We start from the raw sequence: 18,727 nt of genomic DNA, 5'->3' as shown, positions 1-18,727 counted from the left end.
ATTCATTAACTCTTTGATTCTAACCTTAGATCTAACCCAATTAAGAAGACCTGATTTGAACTAACACATACCCTATACTTTATGCAATGTTATTAGATCTTAAATCATAATCCTAGATTTAATTGATTCTACACTTAATTCTTAATTAAGTTTCACCATCAACATGAGTTTAGATTCAGATTTGAAACAATTTCAATTTTTTATTTTATAAATAATTTACAATAAATTTTATATAAAATTTTTTTATTTTGAAACTAGATCGACTCAATTAATATTAAGCCGGATATACAAGGAGACTGGGTCAACTCAGTTCAAAACTGAGTCGGCTCAGTAATTATACGAGCACGATTCAAAGAATTTTAGATCTGAAAATTCTTACATAATCTTGAAATAAAATCAATCATAATCATCCTTTTAGATCATATCTAAACCATTTATGATTTCATATTTTATTTTCTAATGATTAAATAATTTTAATCATATAGATTAGATATTTTACCTTTCATACAACTTTGTATCACATACAACAAACCTAGGATTTCAAGATCTAGGATTTTGTAGAAAAATAAGTTCTTTCTTTCGCGTTCTTCTTCATGGGATTTAATCACATGGTACTCCTACATGCTACAAGAGCACTCCATTGAATGGAAAGAAAAAGCCTTTAAACTCTTTTTGCTCCTATGACCGAACGGCTTGGTGATTAATCCAATCCAAATACTTGCTAATCGGATCATCTAATCTAATCACACATCATATATACTTAAATTTAGATCTAATCTAAATTACGTCAGATTTGATTACAACCTTAAATCATATCTAAATCAGACCATAAACATCACATGTAATATGTAAAATCAGATTTTATCAAAGATCAACACAAACTAGGACAATCTGTTCACTATAAGAAATAAACTCTACAGCAGAACAACCTTATTTCAGTTTGTGCGATCAACCATTAATTAAATTCAGATCTAAAATATCACATACCAGATCTAAATTAAATTAAATTTTAGATTTAATAAGTACACATAATATGTCATAATGAATTTAGGTTCTGATACCATTATTGAAAAATGTAAGGAATTTCATACATGTATTTCAAAAATTTTTGAAATAAAATACAGTAGAAGGTAACTAAATTAATCATATTAATCTAATATACATATGATCAGATCAATAAATCGACCTACTCTAGGATCTATGACATGATATGATGCATATAAAATTCAAAAAATCCAAAAGATAAAATCTGTATGCATAGATATAAGTAGTAGATCAAATCTACATCTAACTGAGTTCAGAACTCGATACATGAGTGCGGATCGACGATCGTCGCTGTTGTGAGATGTGGTAAAGATGATCCTTGCTGGTTGCTCGTAGCCATACATATATCCGACCTCTACGGAAAGTCCACTCGAAGCTTCGATCTGATCGGTCTTCTCGGAAGTGCTAGCTCACACGAAGATCATCTTCTTGACTGATTTGGATTCTTTCTTCAAATCTCTCAAATCTTTCGGAGGTTGAAGATGAACATCTGAAGGAGATGAGAATGTGAAAGAAAGATGAAGAAAAAAATAATTTTTATCTTATTTTTCTCTCTTCCCAAACCCTTGGTCCAAACCCTAGTCTTTTTTTATCTTACGCTCACCTAAGAGAAGAGGACTCTCCTCTTCTTTTTCCACGCCATGAACCCATGCCCAAGGCCTTCACCATGAAGATCTTTTCCTTTGGTCTCTTATACGCACAAAAGAGAAATAATTCTCCTTCTATTTTGCCGTGTAAGGATGTAGGGTTGGAAGAGTCCATAAAAAGGACTCTTCAAGAATTATCGCCTCCTCACAATTTCCACGCCCAAAAGAAATATGAGACACCTCTTCTCAAAATTTTTCACAATAAATCAATTCTCCAACTGATTTCCTACGGTGAGAACTTCCTCAAAATATCACACAAAATAAAGATAATAAAGGAAGTAGGCGCAAGGTTTTAGAGATAATGCCAAACATTATCCATATGGTAACTAATTCAAATCTAATTTGAACATACCATTAACATCAGATTAAATCCAAATTTGGACGTAAGAAATGGAGGGCAGAGGACTCTTTGGCGTGAAAAAATCTCATGCAAAAAAATTTTTGGGTGTGAGTAATATTGGCATTGAAAATTGATGGCGTAAGGGAGGAAGAGTCCAATACAATATGGACTCTTGGTTTTCTTATTTGATTCCAAATCTAATCATATCTGGTTTAGTCCAAATAAATAGATGAAGTCCAATCTAATTAGATTCATAATTTTTTAATCAAATTTTAATTAAATTAAAAATTGATTGAACCAAAGTCCTGATCAAATCAGGGATAATTCTTTCTTAGCGATTAGGTCATCTCATAACCTAATCAGGTCAAATCTAATTGAATCTAATTCAATTAGATTTTATCTAAACTTCTTTGCTCAATCAAATTGAACTAATCAGCAATCTAATTACTAATTAATTTTTTATTAATTTATTTATACTTGATGAATAAATTTATTACAACTTTTGCATAAGGTTAACCATCAATCGAATTGATGATTAAACCCTTGAACGATTCTCAATCATTGATCAACCACATAATTAGTCAAAAACTTCTTTTGAGTGTGACCCCATAGGTTCGAACCTAAGCCGGTAGCACAGGAATAAATTTTTGAACCAATCGATATAACCATCTAGCAATAGGACCTGACATCCGGATAGATCGAATAATGGCAAAACAATATTCAAGAACCTACTGATGTATGGTTATCGTATAATTCATCCCTTTGACCCTAATACTCAAGAAGACCCAGGATTTAACTATCAATCTTAGATAAGTTATCCACATTGTATTTCAATCTTTCAAATACATCACATAGATTATCCGGATCCAGATTTTGGTAAATTGAACTACATTGATACATTAACTCCTACTAATTCGAATGGGTCAATCTCATCTTGACTCACATACCGATTTGATAAGTACTTGACTGCATCCAGAAACCGTCCGTTACTGAATAAGAAATTCAGATAATCCAACATCAAAGTACAGTGAGTTGCTTGTAAGTCACCGTGGTGATCTCAGATCGAAAGGATACTTATACCCATATCCTTCACAAGCTATTCTTGACAGCAGAGTACTCCGCAGTTAGTCATGTTCAGTAATGATGTACTCCTACATCTCACCTGTATGCCATACCAGTATCTCCATACCATTAGTTATAAGGACAACTAACGCATATGACACACAACGACCTACACTTGATATCGCTATCATCCTAGTAATAACGTATCGTTTGATCGCGAACCAGTTTAAAGACAACGTCATAAATCCTCCTTTATCGATCAAAATAATTCTAAGGATTTCATCACAATACAGAAATTCATTAGAACATGTAATCTTGTGATGAAAAAGATCAAATAATTTTTATTATTGATCAATTTATATACATTTATAATTAACATAATCATCAAACAATTGACTTTATGACACAATTTCTAACAGTAACATCCCTTTTTATAAGGTGTGAAGCGACACAACCTTAAGCACTAAAAATAATTTCACACGGGGTCTCATCGATTTCATCGGAGAATTAATTCTCCGAGAGGAATTTGTTGGGCATGGAAAAGCCTTCATACATAAGGACTCCTCCATATCAGCGCACAAAATCCCATACGCCATCAGATGGTGTGAGAAATAAATCAGGCGTGGGGAAAAACTTCCCTTGGCGCACACTTCCTTTCACGCGATTCTTTGATTTGTCTTCCACATAATAAAAGCATCATATGGAAACCAAAATGTAGAAAGAAGACCAAGGGAAGGACTCTTCCTTACCTAATCCAGAAGCCATGGTGCCATCAAATGGTGCATGAGATTAGGTGTTAGCATGAGAAACAAAAAGGAGAGTTAAAAGGAGTAAATAAGGACTTTCTCCTTCTAAATGCCAAATTAAATGGGGCATCCAATTTATTTGATGTGAACTTATGGCATGGAAGAGGTGGTTTCTCATGGAACTCTTCCATAAAAATTAGATAAGCCATCTAAATGTCCATAGGTTCAAACCTGATCCAATTAGGTCAAGGCAATAGGAATAGGATTAGCACAAATATTTTTGCACCAAATCCAATTAAAAATTTGAATTAATTCATATGCTAGCAATTCAATTAACCCATAAAATTTACAATAAATCCAAATAGATTAGATCAAGATCAAATTCCTAATGTGTATGACCGATTGGATTCCATATCTAGTCAGTAGTGGACTCAGACTCATGATCTAAACCAATTCGATTAAATTAGATCAATCCAAATGCACCAATTAATTAGAATACTTTCTAATTATTTTTTTAATTAATTTTTTTTAATTTTTGCAAGTCCACAAGTCAAGATTGATGTCTAGTAACATGTCGTGTCTATCCAGAAGATATAAAATTTGATAAAAATACTAAAATTATCCTTCCGTGATGAATTACTATGCAATTCAATTCTTCGATCACATAACATTCCAGACAGACTATGAATATGAAATCATGTCAAGGCCAAATATCTATCCATATGTATCTCGATCTGATGATAATGACTCGATTGATGAACCAACAGAAATTTTTTCTACTATTTATCTCTGCTTTGGTCAGAAATTCTTTGAGTCATCATCCTATGAAACCACATAGGATGTTCTCTCCTCTTACAAAGAGTGATCGATTTTTTGTTAACCACTCATAATTTTCATACATACTTCACTATATCCAAAACATCCCACACATGTCCCAAAGAGTCATTCTAGGGAATAAACCAAAGTAGGGATTCATATACATAAGGTATCACGATGATCTCAGGTCAAAAGATCACTTACACCACTCCCACTGGAGAACCATCTTTTGACATGCTGTAAAATTCCATCAGATGTTTTCCCTGTAGATCAGTTCAGTGAACTCATTCTCCAATAAGCACCTACATTCTTGTATTAGTGTCACCACTTAAGTGATTGTGAGATTGATCATCCTCTCCATCAAGCATATATAAGATGTACCAGTTTTAGCAACATCATCGATCTCCGACTCGATAATCCTATAATTGAGAATATTTTAGACTGAAACTATTAAGATTTTAAATCTTACTGGCATAATTTCATCATGACCTTAAAATTATTATCCTAATTTATGAGTTCATCATAATCATAAATAAAATATGATACAGCAAATGACAAAACACAATGTCTTAGTAATATAAAATAATCAATGTCATGCACACGAGAAGCGAGATTATACAGAATAGTCCCATCGCATCACCCATATGATTGACTTGTAGGGCATTATTCTTTCATCGACTTAATCTGATTACAAAAGAGCAAGAGGAAACAATTTCGGATAGTTGGGAAACCACCCAAAATCATTCAACATAATCAAAAATTCCTTTCCCTTCAGATCTTAAGAGTGGAAATAGTGAAACCAAAAGAGTCCTCCATGGTCCTAGGAAGACATGGCTCTTACGACTAGAGATTGCCTTCCGTTCCTATGGTTGTTCTCCGACGTGAGCAACTCTTAAGAGCCAAAATAAACCAGTCATTCAACTGATGTTTCCTTCACACTTCTGGAAGGCATGCGCTTTCCTTGTTCTTAATATCTTCCAAAAAGAAACGCACACACTAAGACAACTTGATGTGCATTCTTGTTATCCTCCACTATTAAGCAGCTTAGTGGTTGGTAGTTGGCCCTCAGCGTGGATAGCAATGCCACAAATGTGCTTGAGTCGAAAGGGAAAAAAAGGATAGCTTTCAATGATCAAAATTAAATGGAAGATAATTTTGCCGATATAAAATTTGAAGGGGCATGTAAATGGGAGCAACCTCCAAGTGTACTCTATCACGACCAAGAAAAGAAAGAACTGAAGTCCTATGGGCTGGTCCATTACAACAGTTTTGTCATTAACATCCAATGCAACTATGAAATTGGTGTGAAATGGAAACTGATAAACACAAATCTTGAACCAAAACACATCCATTCACTTGCTAGTTAGAAGATGGAAAATTTTCACTTTGAAGAACGTCACAAAAAGTTTTAATTTTTTTAAGAATTCAAACAGAATTATCAACATCAATTTGATAGTTGTTAAATAAAAGTAAATATTAGAATGAAGCTAAACAGTTTCTTTCACCATAAGTTTCTTACTTATATTAAAATAGAAATAATTCTTGCTCAACTTAATGTGAATATATGTGAGGAAATATCATTCTCAAAACTACAAGGAAGTTCTATTTCCACGATAGTTTGTGCAAGCAAAACTAATCTTGTGGCATGTGCTGATATAACTTCTACCAAGGTTAGCTTAAAGCAATAATCAAGAAACTTTGTTTCCGATTGAATATGCAATAGCTATATTTTCTTCAACACATTATTAACATTATCAGCCTCCCAATGGGCTTCACAGGATCAACAGATATTTCATGCTTTTAATTTCTTCAATTCAATATCAACTCTCTAAACACCACTATGGTGAAGACATTTGTACCTGTAAACACGGAGATAGCTCGTTCGCATGCCATATGTTTCCTAACTTTGAATGAGAATATGCCCCAAAAGGTGCATACCTGCCAATAGGACAAGCCTCAGGACGTGAATCTTTTTTCCTTTGTTTTGGATGAAACTCTTACCAATGAATCTTTAAAAGCAACTATAAGGATCATGTCACCTAAATTTGATCTCGAAAAAGTAAAACATATTACAACAACCATCTAACATATAAGGCAAAGCTAATATTTAGATTGATCATTTATTTTCTCTAGATTAAACCAGGATTCGTCAAAATGTCTGGTATGACCAGAGGATGAAACATTGACTATCCTTCCCTGAATCCCTGTTTCTTTGGCAGTTTATCCTGTCCAATAACAGATTTGTTAGTTGAAAATGTCCTGCATTTTATATAATAAAAAGACAACTTTAAGACCACTACAAGCTTACCATAAGGTATCCCTTCTTAAGAGTAACCTTCAGTAAGCAATTGAAATAGCATAAAGAGCAAAAAGAAAATCTAGAAATCCTAAATTTAGTATTATTTTAACTAAAATTTCCTTTTCATTCATTGAAATTATTAAGCAAGAAAGCAACAATCTGCTTCATGTTTCAAATAATGTTTTAACGCTGACCGAGATTTCCCCTTGGAACAATTCTATTCGGGCACTCAAAATGAACAAACGATCTATAATTTCAACTAGTGATACTTATTTACCAAGGTGATTCGTAGCGAACTGCAGCTCTACTCCATCTTTGGATAGCTGGAAAGGACAAGCCATAATCCTGCATTATTACTGTTCAAGCAATGCATTTTACTAAGTGCAAGCTTGCATCACACAATAAAGTGATGAATAAGTATATAAAGGAAACCAAACTATTGATTGAAAAAAATCCTAAAGATCCTTACATATAAGAAATGGCATGCTTACATGAGGATGTTTAGGTGCTGATATGACGAATTAAAAGCGCGAGCAAAAGTCTCAACCGAATCAAGTGAGCTCAGATCCATCTCCACGATATCAATATTGGCATCGGGGTTTTGCTCCAAAATGCTTTCTTTCACCTTCCTGCCACTCTTCAGTGTCCGGCATGGAATGACGACAGTGGTGCCCCTCAGCGCCAGAACTCTCACAGTCTCCTTCCTAATCCCACTGGTTGCCCCTTCTCACAGACCCACATTAACACCAATCAACCCTCTCAGACCATCAAGGAACCTTTTCAACCAAAATCTACTTGACAATAGAGCTCAAGATGTGGCTTTTCCAGAGGTAAAAGGAGCACCCGTGACTATGGCTGTGAGATGGCCGGCGTGGATGCCTTGGGTGACCTCCGCGGTGGAGGAGGACCCGAAGCCAGAAGAAGGACCTTCTCCTCCTCCCCGGAAGGAGCTCCACTTCCAAAATCCCATCTTTTGATCTCTCTCTTGAAATGAAAATTTTCACCTATATCGGCTTCTGAGCGCTATTTAAAATCGGAAAGAAAGTTATGCTGTTCGGGTTAGAATGCCAAATTCGTATATACCTAATAGAAGACTCCCACGTGTCTCCGATACACGCGGTGGGGTGAGGTACGGCAGTAGTTGGAAAGATTAGCAGTCTCAATGGAATCAGAGGCCGCCGCTTGTCGAAGAAACTAAATTCGGACGCCAAATTGCTTCCATTTTGGCTTACTCTTCTTTTAGGGCTCCGTCTCTACATCTACTTCGGCTACCGGCGCGATTTCTTCCAACTGGAGTTGTAGGGTTTCTAATTCTCCCCTTTCCTTCTTCCCATTTCCCTCCTCTCTTCCCGCCTCTCTCCAAGCTTTCTCTCTGCCTCTCCTCGCCATTGCTAGCTCTTAGGAGGAGAGAAGCCGCTTCTACTCGAAAAAGTCTCGCCTTTGAGGGTGGACTGGACTTGGGAGCCATATCAGGTAGTGTGACACCCATCTGATATCTTAAAATCGTATTTTGTTTTACTTTCTATCTCTTAGGAGCCATATCAGGTAGTGTGACACCCATCTGATGTCTTAAAATCGTATTTTGTTTTACTTTCTATCTCTTATATTTGGAGGTTTTTCCTGAATTGCTCTCAGATAGAAGTTTGCTTTTGTTTTCTCTCTTATGGCAAATTTGTTCTTTTCCTAACACGTTTGGGGTGCATGTTGCTTTTCCTTTCGTTTGTCACATACTCGGATAGAGAGTTAGAGACTTTGTTTCTGACTTAATCCTCACGGTTTTTTTTTTTTTTTTCCTCCTTTTTTCACTTATTTAGTTTTAAAGCGTGTTTTTTACTTGTTAAAGACCAGATGCTGGAATATGGATTGTTTTAATGTGGGATTCCTTCTCCTGAATTATGCCTTTCCATTCTAGCTTCTTCTCTGAAAACAGGGGGAGGGGGAGGGACTCAAAGAGTTAATTTTTTTTGTAGATCATCTGATAGCTCGACTTTGGTTTCTAAAAGGTTAAGCCTATACTTGTTTAAAACCAGATATTGGGCTTTTGAGAGGGAAAAATGTTGGAGCCTAATCCTCTGAAAGATGGTTCTGATGACAGTTGGGTGCCAAAGGTTGGTATGGAGTTTGAAAGTGAAATGGAAGCATATCAGTTCTATGATAACTATGCAAAAAGAATAGGATTCAGTATTCGGAAGAATCGGTTAAATCGAAGAGCTTCTGGTGTTATCTCATTGAGGGTGTACGTGTGCCATAAAGAGGGCTTTCGTGGGAACAAGAAGGAGGAGTGGGAAGTAAAGAACCCAAAGCTGTATGAGAGAACTGGTTGCCTTGCGGCCTTGACCCTCAAAATTACAAACAATGGCAAGTATCGTGTGACTGACTTTGAGGCAAAGCATAACCATCCACTTGTTATACCAAACAAAGCTCACATGATAAAATGGCGGAGAATAAGTAAGGATCGTGGTGTTTTAGCTGAGGATTCCAGGATGATACCAAGAGCTGATGATGAGGTTATGAATGGGCATGCTGGTGACCATCAGCATTTTATCAACCCTTCTCTAACTTATAAAAATTATTTACAGTCAAAGCGTGCAAGTGCTGTATTGCCGGGAGATGCAGGTGCTGCTTTGCAGTATGTGCAGGAGAGGCAAATTGATGATCCATCATTTTTTTATGCTGTACAGCTTGATAAGGAAGATCGAGTGGCAAATATTTTCTGGGCAGATGGAAAGTCTATAATTGACTATGATTACTTTGGAGATGTGATGTGTTTTGACACTACATATCGATCAAATAACTATGGTAGGCCATTTGCACAATTTATTGGTGTGAATCATCACATGCAAACGGTATTCTTTGGTGCTGCATTGTTGTATAATGAAACACTTGAATCTTTCAAGTGGATGTTTGAGACCTTAAAGGCGGCTATGTCTGGGAAACAACCCAAGGTAATTTGGATAGAACAGTCTACGGAAATTAGCGATGCAATTGCTGCAGTGTGGCCAGGTACGGTTTGTCATTTTTCTATGTGGCACGTCTACCATGATGCTGCTAAACATCTGAGTTTTGCCTTCCAGGGCTCCAAAACATTTGCACTTGATTTTAGCAAATGTGTCTATGAAATTGAGGAGGAGGAAGAATTTCAATCATTGTGGAAAGAAATGTTGGAGAAGTATGATCTTAAAGACAATCAATGGCTGGCAAAGTTGTATGAGGATAGGGAAAAATGGGCCTTGCCATATAGCCGGCATATATTTTGTGCAGACATGAAAAGCACATTACGGAAGGAAGACTTGAGCACTGAGCTAAAACAATGGTTATGTCCGGAACTTGATCTTTTGCAGTTTTTAAAGCATTATGAAAAAGCAATAGATGATCGCAGGCATGCTGAACTACAAGCTGATTTTCAAGCTTGTCAAATTTCCCCAACCATACCTCCTACAAGGATGTTAAAGCAAGCTGCAAATGTATATACGCCTGAAGTGTTTAAACTGTTTCAGAGGGAGTTTGAAATGTCTATGGATTGTTTGGTCTACACTGGTGGTGAGCTTGGACCCATAGCAGATTACAAGGTAGCAGCTGAGGGGGAGCCTACCGAATATATTGTTAGAGTTGACATTTCAGATGGTACACTCATTTGTAGTTGCAAAAAATTTGAGTTCATGGGAATTCAATGCCGTCATGTGCTGAAAGTGCTTGATATTGTTAATATTAAAGAACTACCACAACGTTACATCTTGAAGCGGTGGAGAAAAGATGCTAAGGCTGGGAGCATGAGAGATACTTGTGGATTTGCATTTCTTGGTGACTCCACATCATCTAAAGCAAAACGTTATGGTTCTTTGTGTCGCATTTTCAATAAAATTGCAGCAAGGGCTGCTGAATCTTTGGAGGCATATACATTAATTGAAGGGCACCTAGATCAACTTATGGACCATGTATACCAAATTATGCAAAATAAACCTTTTGAGAAACATTGATTTAAGTTTACATACCTGTTTAAGAGAGCTCATGGTTTGCAGAGAACCTGTCATTGTCTTTTCTGATGTGTAGTTTCTTCTAAAATACAATACAGATTCTATTTTGTTTTTGATGTATATTAATCATCAGCTGGCAGTAGCACTCAGTTGGGTGAGGCTAGATTGGTTTTAAATCCAAGTACTTAAATTCACTTTGTAACTGACATTTTGATTTTTCTTAATGATCGTCCGGCCTGCATATCTCAGAACTTGCATTTCTAATCAATTTTTTTGAGCAGTTTTCTGGTGGATTACCAAAAACCTGTGTGAAGCTTATTTAAGCATTTGATTCCTGTATTTTCAATAATGTAAGTTATACCATCATATTGCTTTGTTAATACCAGAACTGTTATTACCAAATCCAGCTTCCTTTTATCAATTTCCCTTGTTTTTGGGTTGATTATGGTTCTTTAATGCATAACCCATTGGAGAATGGTTAAAGTAATAGTAGGAAAGGATTGTCAGTGTAGGATCTCTTGTTGACTGGTACATCAACCATCATGATACATATAACAGCTAACTTTTTTGTACAAGAAACTTGAGATCTGGAAAGGGACATATCAGTTACTAATAACAATATAAGACCCAGAAGCAGAAGAACATATTGTTGATTTAGATTTATCTTATTTGCATGGTAATGCTACTGCTGGGTGAAGTACGATATGTTGTTTCAAAAAGGTCTTACAGATGTCATCCCTGCCTTATATTCCCTTGTTTCTTTCAAAATGGTTCTGGTCCTGGCATCTACCTTTGATCTGACTCCTTGCCTATACTTTTGATCAGTGACTGGGGGATGATGCAATGCTGTGCGCTTTTTGTGTTGCGTTTGCCTGTATCTTTCTTGTCCCACTTGTTTTTATACTTGAAATCTCTGGTCTTGTCTTCCATTTTGTCCGGGACTGGGTTTCTGTATTGATTTCCTCATTTTCCATTGGAATAGCAGTTGTTTCCTGCCGTCACTGTATGGTACCATGTTTGATTTGATGTAGTCTTCAAGCATCAAAATTAATAAAAATCATTCTAGATATTTTGAATATTCAGTTCAAGATTAATGGTTAGGATTAGTAAATTATATAGTCCATAATATACTTTTGCATGCTGGCTATATTGCTGCTGTTCATTTTGCACGTTTGATATATAGGTGAAAGATCTGTAAAACCTTCTCATGAATAGCAATAGGCTGTTCATCTTAAGCCTTAGGTGTTCCCGGTTATATCTGACCAAACCTGTGATGCAATTCACTAGCGGCCATGATGTTGATCAAGGTTCATCCTGCTGCTCCTCCCGGCATGGAGCATTTGATTATTTGATCTTCGATTACCCTCGCCATTCCACTATGAGATGCTCTTCCTCCCCTCCTTGGCATTCGAATGAACCACAAAGCCATCTCAATCTCCCTTCTTGACCCCTTCTGGAAGGAAAACTAAAACGTTTTGTTCTCGATAGCTCCTGTTTCTCTCTTTGAAACTGGTGGCCCGTTGTCCTCTGATGCCCCTGACCATCTTAGCTTCACCCTTATCAAAATCCATCATACTCCCTGTGACGTCTTGGCCACCTTGGCATCGCATCTCCACATTTATATTTGGTTTCTCTACTTTCTAAAAGTTTCAAACTTCCTCGGGATTCTTGTTATGAATTTGGTAGATTGTTATTCAATTCTGAACTTCTCAACCTTGAGTTATTCCCGAATGCTGAACTTGGTACTATGGACATAAAAGCAAGAAGTCTCCCATCCATCCACATATGCGTTGAAGGAGATTTAATAAAAACAAAAAGAACTTCAAAGCACTCTTCTTGATCCATTAAAAAATTAATGATTTCAACTTCTTTTAGGTCTCAGCATGTGCGAAATCCTTAGGTTTCAAGAAATATTGCAGCACGAGTATCATGGAAATTCTAAGAAAATGATTAGACCAAGATGGAAGATGGAGATTTTTTTTTTTTTTAAGATAGGGGAGGCCAGAGCCACCCCACCCCGCCTCAATTTGAACGTAGGCTCTAAAGTAGACCGCGTCTATGCTCCGAAGACTTTTGCCAGAGAAGGATAAACCATATCTTTTAGAATCGCTACATACTCTGCGAACTTACAGGACTTGTTTATGAAATAAATATGTACGTATACATATGTTTTTCTCTTTTCAAAAATTTACAAAGAGCATTGCAAATGTCGACAATTTTAAATTTCCTATTAAATAAGTCACTAAAAAATCATTAAATGCAGAATGAAGGGCATGATCATGTAGTGGCCGTTTAAAAAATGTTTCTATATAATTCAAAGATTTAAATAATTCAGTTACTAGATGACTTTGATTTCTTCAATCCCACGAAGACAGGCTTTATATGCTTATGAAATTATTATAGTGCAAACTTTAAAAATTAACTGGAACATTAGACATGGGACAAAGCAAAATATTATGGATTGCAACATAGGGGCCTAACCAACATCTATTTCTACTCCGTTATCATGCTTCCGGATCTGAAAGCAGCACTATCCAATCTGATGATTGACTGCATGAAAGAACATATAATATTCTTTCGCATGAGGGATACAACTAGGACCCTAAAGGGGCGTTTGGTGATACAAATCTTAGAGTGATCTAATTTTTAATAATCTAAGATGACTATATTTGATTTGCCACAATGCAGTAATTAAAAATTTTTAGATATATATACAAGCTACTTATTTTGATATACTATAAAAATTCAAGATTATCGACTATATAATATCAAAAATACTCTTGATAACTTATTTGAGGGTTGAGATTGAGAATTGGAGTAGAAAAAATTTTAGAACAAAACCAAATAGACTTTTCCTCTTTCTCTTCTGTGGAGATGACGTTCCGAGTATCCACATGCATTTCTTTTCTTTCATGGAGAAGACGCCTCAACTATCCACTCTACGTGTGCGGAAAAAATATTGCAGCAAAAAAAATAATTTTCTCTTTCCGAAAGTTTCTCAATCATGAGGATATTTTGGTTAACATATTTTAATATAAGATTACCATGATGGAATGATGTTAGATATCCGTCCTCAAGAATGGATTTTCAATCATCGTGTTGAACAGTGATTTGAGGAATGAAAATGATTTGAAAATATCACTATGTAAGATTATCATGGTACAATCAAACACGATGATTTCATCACCTCCATCCACATCATCCTTAATTCTAGATAGATCAACCCATACCAAATGCCCCCTAAGGTGAATTCATCCGCAAGCCTTGTACCTTCATCCCTTTCCATGTTTCTTTTCATAAAACCTAACCTCCTTTCACAGTTAGCATCTCAAAAACTAAGAAAAGGAGCATCAACAAGGGCATTAGGTGCTGCATCTCTCTCCTGCCCCTCTCTCCCTTTTTTTCTTCTTTATTTTATCTTACATAAATCTATATATGTGTGTGTGTGAAGATAAATTGGGCTCTGATTGATCGAATTCCAGTCCAAATCTGATCAACTCCCTATCCCTTATATCGGTGCACATCTCAAAGCATGAAAAAATGGCTAATGGAGGGCGTGGGTTACCATCTGGTTGACATGGTTTTGTTTAAAAAAAAAAAAAAGAGCTCAGCTTTGAATGGGACATGACGTAAAGTCAGGCGCACCCCTCGTACCGTCTCTTTTCCCTTTCTCCCTTTCAAAATAGTCACCTTCTTCTCTCCCTAAAACCCATGCTTCTCTCTCCCTCTTCAACCACCATTCTCATCTCCTCCGAAGCCTCCCACCTGCAGCCACCATCTTCTCTACTTATCTCTCTTCGGCCACCATTCTTATCTCCTCTGATGACCCCCAGCTGCAACCATCGTCCTCACTTCTTCTCTCTCTCTCCGATACCGTTCTCATCTCATCCGAAACTTCCCAACCCATGGCCACCGTCCTCTCTTCTCACTCTCCGGCCACCATCATCGTCTTCTTCAAAATCCTCCCACCCATGGCCACCGTCCACATCTCCTCTGAACCCCCCCCCCACCTATGGCCACCACTGTCCTCTCTTTGTCTCTCTCTCCGACCACCGTCCATGCCTCTTCTGGAAGCTTTGAAGGCCACATGCGCCTTCTTCCTCCCGTCTCTTATTCTTTTAAGGCTATGATGTGGTTGTTATTAAAAAATAAAGAAACACCTTTATGTACGGGGATGAGGCTCTTCTCTTTGTTTCTCCTTAGATGAAACTCTTCCCTCTCTCTCTGGCAAAACACATTTCTTCCTCTCTCTCCCTCTATTTCTTCTGGGAAGAAATTCTTTCAAATGAAACCCTTCCCTCTCTCTCAGTGGCAAAACATATTTCTTCCTCTCTCTCCCTCTATTTCTCCTCGAAAGAAACTTCTGCCCCATCTCTCTCTAACATAAGTACCTCCAAACTCTCTCTCCATCGTAAATACGTCGTTGACTCTCTACCTCAAGTGCAAAGACATTGTCGATTTTCTCTGCAATACAAATATGTCACCGGCATTTACTTCACTCCCTCCCTCTTTTTCTCTCTGGCGCAAACACCTCATTGGCAAGGTATATTTTAAATATTGTTACTTCATTAGAGGTTAAATATTTCATTAGATGTATGAAATATTTATGTGACATTTCAAAAAAATTATGATATTAAAGGTATAGAGACTTTTCGATTAGAATAATCCACACATAGCTTAATTCATAAGAGGATAGATGGTTAGTCTTTGAAATTTTAATTAATCTTTGAAATTTTGATTTGTTGGATAAAAATTATTATTATAATATAAAAAATAATCATATTTAATATATTTATTATTGTATTGTTTAGATAAAAAAAGTATTTAATAAGAAAATTTTGTTCTCGACAAATGTTAATAAAAACTACATGTTAATAATTAATTTATATTTATTAAATTTTAATAAATTTTTATTTTGTAATTAGTGGATAGTTATATTTTATGCAGGTAGATGATTTTGAAACCTATATCAGCAACAGTTCATTTGAGGAAGAAAAATTCGACGACCGTGTAGGCTTATCAGTGTTTTTGATCACATGGTTATAATTTTGTAACGATGGATACTATTTTGAGTTGGATAGATGATTTAAGTAAATAATGTATATGATTTAATCTATCATTAACATATAAAGATATATAGTTATACATAGTTATGAATGAATGTATGGTTCTTACATAATAATATGATTTAGGCTATTAGCTTTTGTGTGTCTAATATTACATTGATGATTGAGAAGTTGAGATATTTACTTTATATGTTATGTTATGTTTGGTTTTTTTAACTTAATGGTGCAGGAAGATGATTTAAAAGCCCAGGATAATAAATACAAACTATCACAGAATAAACACAAACTTGGGTTCCAAAAGTTGGGTGATCCAATGATCCTTCCAATATAAATAACAAAAGAGAAAGATAAATACTAACTCCTGTTGAAATAAATACAAACTATTCAAAGATAAACATAAACTCCAAATATTAAACACAAACAGATCCAAGATAAATATAAATTATCCCAGATTGCTCTCTATCCTTTATGCATCTATAACAAAATAAATATAAACTGATCAAAAATAAATACAAATTTTATATAATAAATACAAACTGGTCAGAAGCTCTACAGTGATATATACAAACCATCCAGAATAAATACAAACTCTGTTAGATGTATATCCTAGAAGTCAATCTTGATCGATACATATCATAATTGTAAGACATATTTTATACTTGTTGGACAGTTTTTATAACCATTCATGTTATATATGTTCATAAATTATCTTAGAAATAAATAAAGATGATTTTGTATATTCTCAAAATATTAAGAATTGAGACATACATTATTAATGATTAATTTCTAAATACTCTCAATTGTAGAATCATCACAAAGGACAGTGATCGATCTCATTTATATTGATACATGGATCACTTTCTTTTCAGATAGATGAGTCTCGAGTCTGCAGTGTAGAGACACTGAGATAAGAGTACAGGTGGTTGTTAGAGAATAACTTACACTGAGCGTGATCAATACGAGAAACCACTTGGATGTCTACTTACTCATCAGTAATTTTCTTGATGCTGCATGGTGTGAGTGATCTTTTGACCTGTAATGTGTTGGTTATTTACAGCAAGACTACTTAGTTTGACTGCATGTTTTCTTAGTCTCTAACCATTCGAATCTTTATTGTGTATGTTAGCTATAGTAGGTTCGCTGTTTAAGTAGGATGTACCTAGATGGAATCTATCGATCTTGATAGAAAAAGAGTAGTTCTATATGATTTACGAGATTGGATTCAAGAAATCTCTAACTAGAGTAAATGTGAATACTAAAAAAAATTTTTACAAGATTCATAAATAAACTCAAGTCGAGCCAATCTGACATATGACTGACAATGGAGTTTGACGAGTTCTCCATGACCTCCATCTAGTCGGAATTCACGATAGAATGACTATATTACATGAAAACTGCACTTAAAGATTTATTTTTCTGTTCTGCTGGGTTGCCACTACATGCTGTTAGGCATCACTGATGGATTGTGAGAACTCATTAAGATCATTTTCGGATCAATGATCCTTGTTGGGGTGAGTTAGAATCGTTACAGCCCATCGAAGGAAGTTTTGATGATACTATGATGGAGATCACAATATATCTCACTACCAGACAGAATAGAATCTAAGAGGTCACACATAAAAGGAGCTTGACTCGATCAATGGCTTGGATTAAATTCAAATTATCAAGTTGATTGATAGTTTGAATTTAAAAATTACTAATTTGTAAGTGTTATAGATTCAGTAACTACTAATTATTAGTACAGAGACTTAATTATAAATATTATAATCTAATTAGGATATATTAAATTATGGATCAAGTCTTAATTAATTTAAATTAGATTTAATTTAATTAAATTTAATTTAATTTAATACTAATTGGATTCAATTATCCAAATCAAATTTGGATTTTAATTCTGATTGAATCAAGCTTAACAATCTTTCGAATTCGATTCGATCATGCTTAATTTGAACTCAATTTGGATCCAGTTTGATCCAAATTGACCCTGACCCTTTGAGCCTAGATTCTCTAGGCTTCTCTCTCCAAGTGACCGATCAGAAAAGAGATGGGGTGGTGATTTTTCTCACTGATTTTTTTTTGGCACGTGTGAAGGGGTGCGGAGAGGTTGTTACATGGTTTCTTGATTAGTTAGGATATCTATCTAGATAGAGATTGAGCCTAATTAATTCAAACCAATTCTAATCTGATTAGAGTTGGTTTTTACTATGGAAACTACCTCTGATTTGTGTGACAAAATAAAAGAGGGGAGTTGGGATGTGCAGTATTTTTGAGAGTTCCTTTTCTTTCTTGCTGCAAGCCTATGTTCCACGCCCTCTTCCCTCCTTGTTCCCTCCCTTCCACACCCCATATCTCCCTCCTCTAGATCAGATCTGAGAGAAAAGGGAGGTTTTAGAGAGGAAAAAAAAGATCAAAAAGGGTTCTTGATCTTTCTTGGTGATCAGGTTCAATCCCTAGAAATCTACCAACGATTGCTTCAAGTAATATAAGTAAAAGGGCCTAGATCCAAGCCAAAGAATGAAACTTGCAAGGGAGCTAGCACCCCGGGGGTTTCGAAGTTCTGATTGGGATCATTTTTGTGTAGATAGCAGCAGAGTCCGGGCACTTGTGCGGCTCAGATGCAAACCCTGGACATCCGCAGGATCCGATCTGAGGAAGAAAAAGAAAAAGCATTCAGGTATAATTTTTCTTTCCTATTTTATGATTTCAGATCTATGTCTTAAATTTATTTATGTA

The 18,727-nt window shown here is 35.6% G+C and overlaps 2 protein-coding genes across 3 annotated transcripts; one reads left to right on the top strand and one right to left on the bottom strand.

Annotated features, from left to right (window-relative positions):
• Positions 1-6,281: 6,281 nt before the first annotated feature.
• On the bottom strand, positions 6,282-7,945 carry LOC105054797 (short-chain dehydrogenase TIC 32, chloroplastic). Its single transcript, XM_073246871.1, is given in 7 exon segments — positions 6,282-6,596; positions 6,766-6,876; positions 6,878-6,914; positions 7,232-7,297; positions 7,300-7,310; positions 7,446-7,677; positions 7,798-7,945. Coding segments are annotated over 7 exon segments (687 nt in total). The 5' UTR covers positions 7,925-7,945; the 3' UTR covers positions 6,282-6,493.
• Positions 7,946-8,184: 239 nt separating this feature from the next.
• Positions 8,185-11,179, top strand: LOC105054719 (protein FAR1-RELATED SEQUENCE 5). Of its 2 annotated transcripts, none has more exons than XM_010936288.4 (2): positions 8,185-8,427; positions 8,985-11,179. In XM_010936288.4, the coding sequence occupies exon 2, from the start codon at positions 9,009-9,011 to the stop codon at positions 10,929-10,931; it is 1,923 nt and encodes a 640-aa protein (XP_010934590.1). In that variant the 5' UTR covers positions 8,185-8,427; positions 8,985-9,008; the 3' UTR covers positions 10,932-11,179. The 2 variants fall into 2 exon arrangements, with proteins under 2 accessions (XP_010934590.1, XP_010934589.1); XM_010936287.4 differs by having other exon boundaries at positions 8,209-8,427; positions 8,925-11,179.
• Positions 11,180-18,727: the final 7,548 nt, after the last annotated feature.

The sequence above is a fragment of the Elaeis guineensis genome, chromosome 12 (assembly GCF_000442705.2).
Source record: "Elaeis guineensis isolate ETL-2024a chromosome 12, EG11, whole genome shotgun sequence".
In the NCBI taxonomy this organism is placed as follows: domain Eukaryota; kingdom Viridiplantae; phylum Streptophyta; class Magnoliopsida; order Arecales; family Arecaceae; genus Elaeis; species Elaeis guineensis.
The sequence above is the reverse complement of the archived record's forward strand: the minus strand, read 5'-3'. Positions and strand labels throughout refer to the sequence as shown.